At 35.3% G+C, this 15799-nt stretch overlaps 2 protein-coding genes across 4 annotated transcripts; one reads left to right on the forward strand and one right to left on the reverse strand.

The window, feature by feature from the left end:
- The first annotated feature begins 977 nt into the window (after positions 1-977).
- On the forward strand, positions 978-8116 carry LOC147408029 (uncharacterized). 3 transcript variants are annotated; one of them, XM_086436868.1, is made up of 9 exons: positions 978-1460; positions 1538-1806; positions 2723-2944; positions 3776-3843; positions 4313-5753; positions 5863-6017; positions 6597-6777; positions 6862-7571; positions 7795-8116. In XM_086436868.1, the coding sequence occupies exons 3-8, from the start codon at positions 2791-2793 to the stop codon at positions 7467-7469; spliced, it is 2607 nt and encodes an 868-aa protein (XP_086292994.1). In that variant the 5' UTR covers positions 978-1460; positions 1538-1806; positions 2723-2790; the 3' UTR covers positions 7470-7571; positions 7795-8116. The 3 variants fall into 3 exon arrangements, with proteins under 3 accessions (XP_086292994.1, XP_086292993.1, XP_086292995.1); XM_086436867.1 differs by having other exon boundaries at positions 978-1806; XM_086436869.1 differs by lacking the exons at positions 978-1460; positions 1538-1806 and adding an exon at positions 1833-1969.
- Positions 8117-10154: 2038 nt separating this feature from the next.
- LOC147408030 (Divalent ion symporter) lies at positions 10155-15649 on the reverse strand. The gene is given in 6 exon segments (XM_086436870.1): positions 10155-10519; positions 12244-12433; positions 13477-13836; positions 13839-14761; positions 14865-14975; positions 15386-15649. Coding segments are annotated over 4 exon segments (1656 nt in total). The 5' UTR covers positions 14679-14761; positions 14865-14975; positions 15386-15649; the 3' UTR covers positions 10155-10253.
- Positions 15650-15799: the final 150 nt, after the last annotated feature.

Consider the following 15799-nt stretch of genomic DNA (forward strand, 5'->3'; position numbering starts at 1 on the left):
CATCTTCTAGTTGAAAACACATAAATTAATAAAACAATATTGGAGTTACTCTCATTGTCAACTTTCACAAGTCCAACTCTAAAGAACACGACAACTCCAAGAATCAAACATACCTTTCTAAAATTCAAACTGGAACAAAATATTAAAATCAATCCAACACGTCTACTTAACTGAGTTTTCAAAAAAAAAAAAAAAAAAAATATATATATATATATATATAGATTATCGTCTTGAAAAATTGATGGTCTTTCAGTTTACCTCCACAAACTTTTGACAGTCGTCCCCACCCAACTTAAGTTTTTAAGTTTATTTGTTCGAATCCTTCTATTTGATTAATATTTGGCAATTGTACACTCACTCACGCTGATAATATTGTCCCTTGACTTAGATTTTCTCTCATAGACTAATAAGAAATAATCTAAATACTTTTTTCTACAATTTCTCACAAAAGATCTATGGATTTTCGTCTCAAAATCACTCATCTTCTTGTTCTTCAATCTTATCGGACAATTATAATTTACCCCCACGACAAAAAAATCCTAGATTCACCCCCTGGGCTTTGACTTTGACTCTACTCAAACGAGAGTGAAGAAAAAGTTAGGGCCTTTATCGTTAGCCTGCAAAGTAGGATTCAAAAGATAATTAAAACATATTATAAATAAAAGATTCACTTTCATATATAATAATTTTTTTCAGAATTAGAATAGCGACTAAATCCCTATTTTAATGAAAAAATAATCAAACAGTACCAAATAATTTTGGGAAAAAAAATTTATAGACCTAATAGGAATATAGGGCTGGTCTAAATATAACCCATCCCACCCGGCCCAAACCCGGCCATTGGAAAACTTTATTGTCGTGGGGCCCCTTGATTCCACTCAACGTCATTAAAAATAAATAAAATAGAAGAACTCTCACACTTGTTAGCTCTCACTTTCCCTCTCTTTGTATTTTTTCTTCTATTCTCCCCCACTTTTTCTCATCTCTGCAGTCCTTCCACTGACCCCATTTTCCTTAATGGCGGCCACCACCACCACAACTCATACAATTCCGTGTTGGTCCAGTACGAGTACGAGGCTCTCTTTCTATCTTTTTGGTCGGTTCAAGAAGGATTTTTTAGTGGAAAAAGACCTGAAATTTGAGGAAAATAACTGATGGAGGAAAACGATTGGTTTTTTTTTTTTTTTGGATTGTAGTTGGTGAACTTGAAAGATAATGTTGATGGCCACGATTGAAAATTGACTGAAAGAGGAAAATATATTGGTTTTGAGCTTTAAATTGGAGAAATAGTAAGAATTAATTAAGGATTTTTAAGGTGTAAAAAAAGTTTGAATTTTTCTAGTGATTTGGTGTTTGGTTCATCAATTTGGAGTAAACCCTAATTTTAATTTCCCTTGGAATTACAAGGGAAGATTTTGTGGTCTGGTCGTGCTCCTAGTTGTGAATTATTACAGTAGAAGGCAAGTTTGAATCTTCTCTTTCTCATCTTTTTAATCTTTTTTTAGTGAAGTTTTTGCTGATTAGGGTTAATAATTAGGATTTGGTGTCTTATGATCCTGGGAGAGTGGGAGTTGGAATAGCTTTAACTATCACAATTGAATTTGAAGTTGAAGGTGCTTAACTAAAGGTGAAAAAGTGTGGTGTGGGTTTGGATTTACATAAGAAAAAAGAAAAAGGTTTGATTCCTTTCCAACTAAAGGAAAGCTTGTAGCTTTGGAATTGGATTTGGTATTCTTTTTCCCTTCAAAGATATATATCTCTGGATCTTTCCTTCATCTACTTGAAAACAAGGCTCTTAATTTTAAGGTAAATCCCTTCCCTTCTCTTTTTTTTTTATTATTTATTTTTTACTTATTTGGCTTGGTTTCTTATTATTGATAGAAAAAAAAAATAGTTCAAAATTCTTGTATCAACAACTCCATTCGCAAATGACACGAATTGATCAAATTTTTGAATCTTCTGTGTATGGGTAGGCAATAAAAATTTATTTTATTGCTTATGATTCTGTTTCTTTTGCCTAGTAATTTATGTTTGTGCCCAAACTTAGATAATTCAGTAATTAATTTTCCTTATAATTGATTTGATTCGATTCAATTCTGGTGAATAGTTTGAGAATCATATATGGGGTATTATTACTGAAAAACTAGATGGGACATCACTTGTGTTAATTGGCTTGGCGATGCAATGAGTCGAAAGTGAACTTCACTTATCTAGAAGAACAGATAGGTAGTGGCAAGCATCCTGGCCCAGCCATTAGGACTTAGTCTCACAACGTTGAAGTTTCAATTTTTTATTTTTATTTTTTGAACCCAACCCACAATACCCCATTAAAGATGGTAAATTCTGGGAAAATTATAAAGATAGGAGTCATCTAAGGATTTTTTTCTGGTGATTTTTAACTGCTTGGCAGTGAATTTAAGTTGTTATGGTGTTGAATTACATGTTCACTTGTTCTCAAAAGAAAACTTCTTTTCTCTGTTTTCAAAAATGGAGGATTGAGGGTTGTTGTTTTAGAGGGTTGTTGTTTTAGAATCTTTTACTCTTTGTTTATTGTGGTTTTCGTGTCATACCTTGCAAATTTCTCACCTATGTGATGGGGAAAATTCTAAGATGCACATATTTCATTTTGGAAACTTCAAGTTGTGTTGGATCTGTTGATCAATATTTGAAGAGTTGTATTAGTATACATGTATCACATTATTTTTTCTCCCTTTTTTGGCAGGTTTGATGTAGTTGCAGTAGTGAGGTCAATTTAGACAAACAGAACTTGCTGAATAATCACCTCTCACCATGGCAAAGAGATCGAGGAGACGTCCTGCGCAATGTGATAAAAACCGACTAGGTTGTATGTGGAGTTTTATTCATATCTTTGATTTCCGTCTGGGCCGGCTCACTCGAAGGTTACTTTCAGATAGGAGGCATGGGATTATTAAACGTGATGCTGGTAAGCAATAAATTTAATTGTTATATAAAAAAAGCTATTGGTACTTGAAGTTGGTATATATGAGATTCTTAGTAGTTATTTGGTTCGAAAAGTTCACGAATGGATCCACTCTTTCATGGATTTACCATTTTCTCTGAAAATGGTAGTCCGCATCTGTTTCTCCTCTCTTTGGATTAGACCCTTCATGATGAATTTAAGTCTTGTTTACTTGAGACAAAAAAATAAAAGCATCTTTAACCAAAAAGTAGTCTGGAAATAGGCCTTGTTTACTAGAGACAATTGATGAACCTCTCGGAAAACAACTTTGGCTTGCCAGGGAAATGGAGTTCCATGACATGCGGATGCTATTCTATTTAAATTGCTAAATTAATCTTTATGAACAATATTTTCCTAGAAATGTCTACATGATTCAGTTATTGTTTGTTTCACTTGTTTAATCTTTTTCCACCTTCAAATTCATTTAACTGTATGTTAGGCGTGATGAAAGAGTTTTTAATTAAGGTTGGGATCAGAAATTGTGAAAGAGGACAAGTCTACAAATGAAACTCAGTTACCCAATTCAGAAATTCAACAAGATACAAAGGATAAATAAAAATGAACCCAGATCAATAGGGAAAAAGTAAGGACGCACAACCTACCAAGATGGGTTGATGTGGGTAATAATCGTTAGCAGAGCTTAACATCATGTTCATTGGTCACTGTTCATGAATTATTGTAAAACCCTTATAAAGGGTACAGGGGTGAAAACAAACTAACAAAGAAGGAATAGCAACCTATCTCCCTTATTATACGTTTTACGTGCATATTGAATTTGTTGATTTTCATTTGCAGATGCCAGATATTCACAGAATAAACTTAAATTGCTGACCGGTTTTGATGAAAAGTTCCAAGGCATTGATGTAAGTGTTGGGAAATTATTTTTTCAATTATGATGATTAAGTGCGTAGTTTGAATCATATGCATTTTACAAAATGAATTATATCATCAAGATGCTGTGAAATTTTTATTTTTCAATTTTTTTTCTGTTCGATAAACATCATTTTATTAATTATGGACTGAATTAGGTAGAACTCCCAGTGTTATTCAAGAATATTTATTTCAACTTTTTTTAAATGAATTTGGTAGTTCACTGGCACTTCAAAACCAACCAAGGCTTACTTTTAGTACCTAATTAGATTTCAAACATATGGTTCTGGAAAATTACTTTAGTACCTATCTTGTACCATATAAGAAGTAATGAAAGCTATGAATTTCCATTGTGAGCATTGGATCAATTTTCATCTCTTGAAATTGTAGCCTAAACTCCTTGTAATAAATATTTTGTAACATAAATGTCGATGAATTAATACTATAAGTTTAATGTTTCAGGATGGTGATCCAAGCAAAACACGGAAGGTTAATAACAGTAAGACAAGTGTAAAGAAACTGGTGGAAGAAGACATGTCCTGTGAGCGGCACCCAGAGGCACAGCTTTCTAGTGCAGCGGTAGAGCAAATACAATCTAATTTGGAATCTCAAGAATCTTATAATCCATATTTAATGGAACAATCTTCACATAATCCCAACCTAACTTCACTGATGGAAGAGTTCTGCAGTCAGATACATCTTTGTCAAGAAATACATCGGCCCCATGAGGATGAAGGAGATTCTTCTGATGTACAGTGTAGTATTAGTTCTGCGAAAAATAGTCAAGTTGATGAGCTTGATATATCGATGGTTCAGAAGTTTATTGATGTGAAACAACTTACCAGAGATGGGGCGATTGATCAATCAAATCAATTGACGGATGCATTAGGGATATTGGATTCTAACAAGGAATTGTTTTTAAAACTCCTTCAGGATCACAATTCTTTGCTCACAAAACATTTTTGTGACCTACATAATATTCAGGCCGAGGAAATCAAACCAACTAACTCATTAGCTGTAGTGAGACAAAGTGAAGAGCTTGTCTGTCGTAAACAATTCCAGAAACAAAACTTTCATAATTTTTTCAGGAGAAAGGTCAAGTCTCGGGATAGAAACTTATCGAAAGAAAGTGGTGATCCTCCCGTTTTAAGCAGAATTGTAGTTTTGAAGCCAATGGGCGTGCAAAGTAGTTCCTCAATAGAACCTCACAATAGTTTGAGAAATCAAGGGCAGAGTAGAAGAGTTGACTCCCATTTTTCGTTCAAAGAAATTAAAAATAAGTTGAAAAATGTCATTGTTGAAGGCAGAAAGGAACGGCATTTGATTTCCATGGATGGTATTCCACAACAATTTCCTCATGAACGCCAAGGTACGGGGAATGGTGGTAAAGGGATTATTGGAGAGACTGTTGGAAAAGATTTGCCAAATAAAACATATTTCAATGCTGAAACAATAGCTAAACCATGTAACTGTCAACCCATTGTTGGAAACTTAACCATGAAAATGGATGGCTATCCTAAGCAGAAGGAATCTAACATCTACATTGAGGCGAGAAAACATCTTGCTGAGATGCTGAGCACTGAAGAGGAAGACAAGGATTTGTCAAGCACACAAAGCCCAATAACATTGAGAAGAATAATGTCTTTTCCCGAATACAAATCGTCACCTATATTCGGTCCTGGAAAGGACAGAGAACATAACATTGTTATTGCTCAAAAGATGTTTTCCCCTGACAACATTTTTAAACAAGAAAACAATGTTGAGTTAAGTCCATTGAGTCAGAACTTTGAGACTACAGTTTTCATCAATGGAAATAACTCTGAAATCAATGACTATAATCCAGATACCTCTAAGGAGCTTCTGGAGAGCGAATGTTCCGTCAGAGAAGACCCGAGTTCGAAAGGTATTGTTTCCTCTATTCTCCAACTTACAATGAGAAACATTTCCAGAAGCACTTTTTAGTTTTTTCGTATTTTACATTTTTGAGTTAACGATTCATGAAATTTCTACAGGTGGTGTGGAAATTGTAGAATTAACTGATATCGATAGTAACCACTTGGATATGTCCTCCGAAATAATTCCCACTACACCCGGCACCATCAGCAACCAAAGTGCTGATACAAAAAAAAATTGCGAGGAAGAAGGATTGCTTGAATCCTCAAGACTGGTAATTTACTGTTTCTTAAAGAAAAACACTTTCCTTACTAACTTGGTAAGATTTTAAGCCTTACTAAGGGTCGTTTTGCTCAAATGGTTTACTACATTGGCAATCCAACACCACAGCCCTCTAGATTTCATGGGAAAACTCAGCTCTAAAAAAGAAAAAGGTTCAAAAAACAATTTGTTTTGGGCTTGATCCAAGGTTTTGACAGTTACTGAACTTCCACCTAGCTCCCAAATTTAAAATTAAAATTCAACAGTGAAAAGTAACTTTTTTTGGAATTTGTTTTTCAAAGTTAATAGAATTTTTTCCTCTACAACTCTGAAGCATTGGATCATGGTTTTGGATCTCATAAGTAGAGCCCAAGGACCCTTATTAAGGGTGAAATCCTTACTAACTTTGTAAGGCTAGTCGGACTCAGCTTTCTTCTTCTATTTTTTTTTTAATAAGTACTTCAATTTTTCTACTATGTAAGTGTTTTTTTGGCATTGTTCCTTGCCCGTGTTTCAATTTAGAACTTCATGTACTTGTTGAAAAATGAAAATAGAAACATGTCTCAACATATTCATCTTTTTTTTTTTTCAGGAGTCACCGAAAGATAGTCAACAATCTTCATCTTCCTTAGATTCTTTCTCGTCGAGCTCCTTACCTATCCATAAAGTCAAATCTCTAGGTGATGAGCCAGAATGGTCAAGTCCAGTTTCCGTTCTTGAGCCATTCTTCTTAGAAGATGTTACCATCTCAGCGAGCACCATATCCCAATCTGGTATGCTATGTTTATTTGTTAATCTTTACTCTACATTTTAACATTGAAAATGCTCTAAAAGTTAATCTAATCGTTCACGTGTAGCTGAGCTGCCAATGCAACCACTACATATTCCTTTTGAAGAACTGGATTCTTCTACTCTGATGGTAGCCCTTTCAAGTCAAGAAATCTATATAAGAACTTGTACGGAGGACAAGAGATCCACCTTTGAGTACGTAAGAGCAGTGTTGCAAGCATCTGGCTTTAGTTGGGATGACTTTTTGGGGAACTATCATTCTTCAAACCAGCTACTCGATCCTTCCTTCTTTGACGAAGTAGAAATCTCGCTAACGCCTAACCAACATTGCGGTGATCCGAAACTTCTCTTCGACTGTATTGGTGAAGTTCTTTTGGAAGTATATGATCGCTATTTTGGTTGCTCTCCTTGGGTATCTTTTGTCAAACCCAATATCCGGCCTGTCCCAGTAGGGAATAATTTACTCTCTGAAGTCTGGAAAGGAGTCGATTGGCATCTCTTCCCACATTTTCCGCCACATACATTAGACCAGATTATTGGAAAAGACTTGTCTAAATCTGGAACATGGATGGACCTTCGATTCAACACCGAAGCTATTGGTATCGAAATGGGAGAAATCATTCTAGACGAATTGATGGAAGAAATTGTATTTGATTACCCAAACACTGGATACTAGTATGGAGTTTCCGTTCCTTCTTCCAACAAAAACGATGGATTATGGAAGCCTAACTCTGATTTTTCAGTTTCTTTTCAAATCTGACCCACCTATGTCAAACTGGTATGTATCTTGAAACTGTTAAGTTTCTAGGACAGGAAAATCTTACACATTATTTAATTTAGAGAGATTCTACTGCTACATCAACTTTTACTAAGATCACCCCAATTCATATGAAATCAACAAGGAATTAACATACATCTTGGTGTGCTATAAGTAAAAAAGTTGGCGTGGCAATACAAGTTCTCTTAATTTATGAATGATTGTTTTTAACTTTTTGTCACAGGTTTCAGACTTGAACAAGAGGCAGGTGGGGATCAGTTATAACTATTGTGACAGTAAAGGAAAATTTCTCATCATTGTAAAGTTTGGAGAGAATTTGTGGTTTGAAAGATGGATTGTTGTAACTAATTGTTCAGTTTGTGTTCATTCTATTTATTCTTCTTGATCCTCAAAGTGTTGTTTGGGTGTTGTGTTTACAAGTTCAGGTGTAATGTTGTTTATCAAAGAAAAAAATGAAAAGTTTGGTGGTGTGATTAGAAAGTTATGTAAAAAACAGATTTGAAATCTGATGTTGCATTAATATATAAAGAGATTCATTTCATGTATTTTACATTGAATGGATTGTTGTTGAAAGTGTCAAAAAAGTATTAGTTTCTCTTACAAGGCATTTTTAGGATTTTTGTCTTGTTGGATAAAAGTTAAACAAATGAATCCTTAAATAATTCTGTAAAAAATTGATTTTGAAAATGTAATCCATGAATTACTATGAACATATCTGGGATTTTAATTTTATCCATTTGTGCTGTATAGTTTTCTTTATTTTTAATTTATAAAAAAATTCCAAGTGAAGTATAACTCAAATATTATACATGTTTAAGGCTGTGTTACCTTGATCCTCATAATTTTCAGGTTTTTGCATATTGACACTACACTTTTGGGCATCAATAATCATTTTCTCCTCTTTTTCTTTCCAAAAATGAATCAACAGTAAGAGTGGATCATATACTGAAGTAACTTAGGTAGTTATCCAACTCAATATTTTCCTCGTATGACAAATTATTGGATTATTACCCAGGATCTGTTGTACCAGAAGCTAATATTTGTATGATAGTAGTGTCATTCCATACTTGACACCTAGCACCCATGTTGTGTCAAGTTAATACTGGTTTAAGTATGTCTTGGTATTCAACTTCTCATGGTGCCATCTCAAACATGTCTTACTCATGGAAACATTCACTTTTCCATGGCCTTAGATGGACAATGTGATCACCAAAAAAAAAAAGAATTGGTATTTCATATCTCTATATGACCTTCATCTAACTTTTGTGTTTGAAGCTTTCTCACCCACCACCCCAACCCAACACCACACACACACACACAGAGCACCCCACCAAGAGAAAAAGAGCCTTTATACTATCAACTTATAAAAGTTATTGTTTTGGGGAGTTTAGTAAATTTATGGATGGCCAAAGCTATTTAATTGCAGTAAATGGTACAACTGATAATACCTAAAGATTACTCAATAGGGTTATTATGCCTTAAAATAGAAAGTGTTCTTTTATTTCTTAGATTTGTTCAAACCACCTTAAAAAAATAATTGGGTTATAGGCTCGCGCTATTAATTTGAAGATGAGCAACACGGTTGAATAAAATCACCTAGGAAGACATACAATAGGAGAGAGTATGGAATGTTGTTGCAGAACATAAGCATCACCATATTGTAGGGACTAAGAACATATTGATGGTAGACATGTTTGTTCTCCGTTCCTTTAGGGCCAAGGTGATGTTTCACTCCATCTTTCTTATTAATTGTATACCAGCTAAACCTCTAGGGGATGTATGTCCTTTGTCCTTTTTATATTATGTTTAGTATTATTTGTTTTCCTTCATATTTGTACTCCAGATGTTTGGATGTGTTTGTCATGTTAACCTCCCTTATATTGTGAGTGAGAGTAATAATCAGTTTCTTATATGTTCTTAGGCTTTGGCCACACTAATACAATGGCCCATTCTCGAATTTATTAAATAAAAAAAATGTGTAAATTCAGGTTTATAAATATTTTATTGGAAAAAAATTGAAAATTTGGAAGTTTTGCATTTTTAATATTTTATTTCAGAAATTTAGAAGTTTGAAGGGTTTCTTGAGAATATTTAAAGTAGTGAGAAAAGGAATGGTGTTAGTCTCAAATTCAGTGGGTTCTGTGGTGGGACTGACCCATTTTGGAATTAAAAAGTGGTGAAGTGAAACCAATATGAGATTGAATAGGTGAGAAAACCATAATTAAGGGGTAGTTTAAGTAAGTTTTACAACAAATTTGTAATAGATCTAAAAAATCTTCCATCTTCTAACATGAATCTTGATCCTTCTTTTCATTCAGTTTGAATCGAATGGAAGAGAAAAAAAATTGCTCGACCAACCTCAATAATTGAGATAAATACTTTGATGACAATGATTCATAAGTTTGCACTGGACATAGCCTATCTAGTTAAATATGATTATTCGGGTCAAGACACGACCGACATATCTGACTCCCACATTAGAAAATCACTGCAAAAGATCACAGTTTTTTTTGTGCAAAATTTTGCAAATTGATGTTTTGCACGCTTTCCAATCAAGGTTGGTTGAAGAATATACAAGTAGGATACAAACTTAATATGAATATTTCCATTCTTTTCTTTTAAGCATACAAAATGATCTCTAAGACAGTTCTACTTACAATACTTTGCTGAAACTTCTTGACATTAGCCTCGTATGAGTGTCAAGCCAATGGCAGTTACTATTAGCGTCGAAGGAACTCCAAATTTGAGATGGCTCCAAAAGGTGAGAGTGTAACCACAATACTGAGCCCGACAAGCCTGCTCGCAAACTATCAAATTTGCAGCTGACCCCAACAACGACAGATTTCCAGCTACCGTACTCACCCATGCTAATATGAGCCAAGCTTTCTTTTCTTCATCTGGAGAAATTTGTGCAGCTGATGCTGCAACCCGTGCTCCAAGCAAGAGAACTAAAACACACAAGTGATAGAGATGTAAGAATACAGTTTTTTTTTTAAAGCAATTACAATCTTTGTATATATTATGAAGTCATCATCAACAAAGCCTTATCACAAATATTTGGGATCGGCGTACCTACAATGTTCTTAAGCTAGGAGTGTCAGACATGTATTTTACCTTGAGAGGTAATCCTTGAAACTCTGTTTTTATGTCACTTTGTTCTCTAGCGTTCCTGTAACCTTACCCCAATTACTGGGGTTGGCAATATTAACCAACCAACTACTCCAAAAGACCGATCTGTTGGAGAGGGGGAGAACTATGAATATAAGAGGGTCACAGGGCTTAACTGGGGTATGACACAACCGAGAGTGGAGGAAAATATAGACTCAACACTCCCCCTCACCCATAAGGGTGGAAAGAATCGAACCCATGACCTATACTAGCCTAGCACTCTGATAGCATGTTAATCAACTAACTACTCCAAAAATCCGATCTATTGGAGAGGAGAACTATGAATATAAGAGGGTCACGGGACTTAACTTGAGATATGACACACTCGAGAATGGAGGAAAATATATACTCAACGCTCCCTTTCACCCATAAGGGTGGAAAGAATCAAACCCATGACCTATACGAACTTAGTGCTCTAATATCATGTTAACCAACTAACTACTCCAAAAGATCGATCGGTTGGAGAGGGGGAGAACTATGAATATAAGAGGGTCACGGGGCTTAACTGGGGTATGACACACTTTGGAGTGGAGGAAAATATACACTCAATAGGCAAGAACAGATAATTCATTTCCTCCAAATTATATTGGACGTTCATCTCTCATAATCTCCGTTCATAATCAAAATTCTCGCCGTTGGAAATGCATAAAGTGCCCATGCAACTAAAGACATACAAGAGGGGAAATTGCAAATATGTTCTCCAAAGGTTTTTTGGGAGGAGGGGGATTTTATAGATGGGAGGGCCAGATTTTGATGCTACTATGCACCAGACAAGACACTGAAATAAAGCCTGAAATGAGTCATCACTTCCAATGTAGTGCTAGAAGATTAATTAATTTTAAAGCGGAGGTCAGTAGGGTGGTGCAATGATGGTTTGAGATGAATACTAGACAATTATTTTATTAATAGCCTGAGAATGATAGCCACAAAAAAAAAAATTATAAGGATATGTGCTTTGCTGAATTACATGTTTTCCTCTACATAATGAATCCCCTCATCTTTTAATCACTATGTGAGATCATAGGAGGTAATTTTCACCCAGTAAAACATCAACTTCAATGTCAAGCTTTATCTTGTTTTGTGGTATAATGGGACTGTTCTCATAGCAGTCCATAACATGCTCCAACCACTAGTTTTTTTATTTTTTTTACTTATGGGTAAGCTGGACTTGAACCCATGACTTCAAAGTTGTTTTGCAATGTGTCAAACCGAGCTATGGGTCTAGCCCAACCAAAAGTTAATCTACAAAGCTATCAACACTACAATCACCTCAAACTTAACAGGTCAACGTGTTTGTTTGTTCCATGGCTATGTTTATTTGTTCTTTAGTTATGAGACAAATCTTTTATGTACTAAACAAGAAAACCACATAAAAAGTGTTTCAAGTAGAAATAACTTGGATGAAATAGCTCTTGGTAATCAATATTCTTCATGGAACTAACAACAGATATTAAATATTTATGTTTTTGATGACCGATTATAACGAAAAGTAACATTAACTTACCCGTGGGTACATTTGAAGCGAAGTTTGAGAGGACAAGTATGACAACGGCGAGTATTGCAATCCCACTAATGTGATCAATCCGTGCATGAGGCTCCATGAAATCCCAAACATTGCTTGGTATTCCAGTTTTGTTGAAGCCATCAACAGTGATAAACATTCCACAAAAGAATATCAAGAGTGAATAGGAAACCTGGTTCAAGTTGTAGAGACAGCTAATTGTTATTTGTTGCTCCAATGGGAATATCAGTAACTATTATTTAGTATCTGAAGCCAACCGAAACCGTTCACAATATATCAAAAAAGTTTGTATGCTTTAAAGATATAAAAAGAAACTAAAAAGGGATGGACATTTAGGAACTTTTTTTTCCGTTTTGGATACAAGTTGGTAGGCTAGTACCACCCTTAATATTAAAATTTTAATATAAAAGTGACTTCCAATAGAGGGTTCGTGTAAATGTGTATGCCATCCTTCATACACTAATTTGTTAAGTAATGACTTGTGTAAATATTTTCTTTAATTTTTCGTACTTCTTTTTTTATTGTTCAAAATAAACTTCGGAGTTAAAATATAGCTAAATGTTCATGTCATAATACAAATGTGTCAGCATTTCAGGCTTCTCAAAGATGTCATCTCCGATACGTACCCGAGAACAACACCAACACATGTGCATCTGTCCTTGTTAAATAAGACAAAAATTCAGTACCAATCACCATGTGAAAACTGAAAATTTTGAGAAAATTCGACGGGCCAAAGCCCACAAATTTTAGAAAGTGAATTTTGACGGTCTATGGGTGTTGAAATTTTTAATGATGCCCAATTCGACGGCTTAGAGTCATCAAATGTCTCCCATCCTTCATTAATTTAACGGTTTCGGTCCGTTGAAAAAAAAAATTTTGATGCCTTGGTGTCACGGCCGTATTCTTTTGAAGTGAGGTCGTGCGGCCGTATTGCTTTGTAATGCACCTTATTGCTTTTGTAACACGTTACCCCGTGTAATCAATATTATATCAACAAAGTTGCCTCCAGGCTTTGCTTCGTGTTGCCTCGTTTACTTATTTGCTAGCTACGTGTGTGTGGTGTATGATCATTTTTACAGGCTTGCAAGTGGATTTGACCCCTTGCGCCGCACGACCTCGTTTCGAAAGAATACGGCCATGACACTTGGGCCGTCAAGTATAAGTTTTTTTCACGTTGTGAATAAGAGGTATGAGCATTAAAATTGCAACTTTTACCTTCTCTAGGCTTGGCCTGGCATCCTTGAAATCAAGAACCATAAGAGCAAGAGCAGCAGTGATTGCAGTCCATGACATATTTAAACCCATCAAAAGTGAAATCAGCATTCCGACCGTAACAAGGTAAACACATGTCTTCCATAACACTCTCTTCCATCTATCGCTGAAGCTTTCCTTTTCTTCCAAAGACTGCACAGAAGCCACATCTATTCGACCATCTGTCATCGCGATACTACCACTTATTCCACTTCTCGCAACCCTCGTTGCAAGAACATTTTCCTCCTTCTGAGAACTACTATTCTCCTCTTTTGATGCAATTGAATTCCTTCCTGACTCATTTCCACCACTTGACGCTCTTGTAAGTCGCTTTCACTTGAAGACATTCGGTTTCTAAGATTCTCCGTGCGCCCCGACTGCCCATTCACTACGGGTGAGTTAATAATAGCATCCAATCTTGAGTTCCACTCCTGAGAGTTCAACGATGTGAGATGAGACATAGTGGCGGGTGAGAACCGATGCGAAGTCATGTCTTCCACCCCAACCACTTCAGCCAAAGCATCTTCTTCGTCTTTCTCAATGGACAACAACTTCCAAAACATGCATAAAAGAATAGCTGTATTCACGACTACTCCAACGAGCATAGCAGGGAAAATCCCAACCAAGAATTGCCCAAAAGAAATCTTACTCTGGACAGCTATAACCAAATTTTGGGGGTTACCGATTGGAGTTGCAGATGACCCAATATTTGCACTTGATGCCAAGGCTAGTAGGAACGGATGAGGTGGGAGATTGTGTTGCCTCGCTATCTTCAAAACAAATTCAGTCAAAACAACACAACATGTGTCATTGGTGAAAAGGGCACTTGAGATAGCGGAAACGAAGCAGATTCGGCAGAGTAAGTCCTTGGCACCTTTGCTTTTCCATGAGAGTACTTTACCCAAATACTTAAACATATCAGCTCTTTCGAGATAAATGCTCACAACCATTGTACCGAAGAGGAGACCGAGGATTGGTAGGTCAATTGCAGCATAAGCTTCTTCGGGAGTTATGATTCTGAAGATGACCATGAGCATGGCCCCTAAGAGGGAACCCGCTGTCCTTCCGATTGGTAGGAAAGGAACAGCGGGAAAAACAGCCAATACCCAAAAGACTGCAAAGGCCAATGATCCTAAAACTACCTTTACAGTTGTTGCCATGGCCATCTTCGGCAACTTGGGAAGCCCAAATTCTCCCTCAAAAATAATAATTCTTAGAGCCCCAGAAATCCTACTTACATGATGATTTTCTGAGGAACAACAAACAGTAAACAGCCAAGAAAGTTAAAACTAAGACAAGATTACAGATTCCAACATGAGAGCTTTCTGCAACTTAGAGATTCAAGTAGAAACCTTGATTGAATGAAGTAATCAAAACCCAATATACCCAAACTTAGTTTGGGTTCTGCAAATGCTTCAGTAACCATTTCTCCACAACTTGGATTCCTTCAAAATCCTTTTAAACTTAAAAATAATAACAAAAAAAAAAAAAAAAGTTACACAACACCAGTAATACAAATTTCAAACCCAACAACCTGAGTAAATTTCCACCTAAATATTGTTGCAACATTAAATACCTTCTTCAAAACTAATTTTTTTAAATAAAATAAAATAAAAAAACAAGATGCAAATATCCATGAAAATTCAAATTACAGAAATTTTCCCAGATTTTAAATTCACCCAAACATCATTTGAAATAGGAATAATCATGAAATAACAACCCAGACAGCAACATAAAGACATTCTAGTCACAAAAAAAGTTCAATCATTTAAGATTAAAAAATAAAAATTAAGATAAACCCACTAAATCCAGAATAAAAAATTCTAATTACAATCAAACTAAAAGTAGGAATCTATGCAAGATAGAATCTAACCTGGAGCAGAATTTCTACAAAAAGAGAACCATCTGGAGTTCCTGGTTTTAGCTGGACTTGTTTGGTGAACAAAGGTTTTATTTGCATGTTGGCCAATCTTATTTTATTCTGTGTGTTTGTAGGTTTTGATTGGATTCCAAGTGATTGATTCATGAGTTTTTACTTGATGGTGTAATTTAATATAAAGAGATGGTTTAAAAGTTGGAGTCAAATAGATCCCAACGATATGATTGAATGAGAACAACAAATTCTATAGAGAAAGATAAGGATAAGTCTCTTTCATTGTTTCATATAGTCAATTGTATTATGTTCATCTTTTATTCCCTTCATAGTTTAATTTGATTCCCTTTCTAATCTAATTTTATATTATAGGGTCAGAGATCCCCTGACTCATGATAAATGACTTCTTGGACA

The sequence above is a fragment of the Akebia trifoliata genome, chromosome 3 (genome assembly GCF_017979445.1).
Source record: "Akebia trifoliata isolate Shusen 1 chromosome 3, ASM1797944v1, whole genome shotgun sequence".
In the NCBI taxonomy this organism is placed as follows: domain Eukaryota; kingdom Viridiplantae; phylum Streptophyta; class Magnoliopsida; order Ranunculales; family Lardizabalaceae; genus Akebia; species Akebia trifoliata.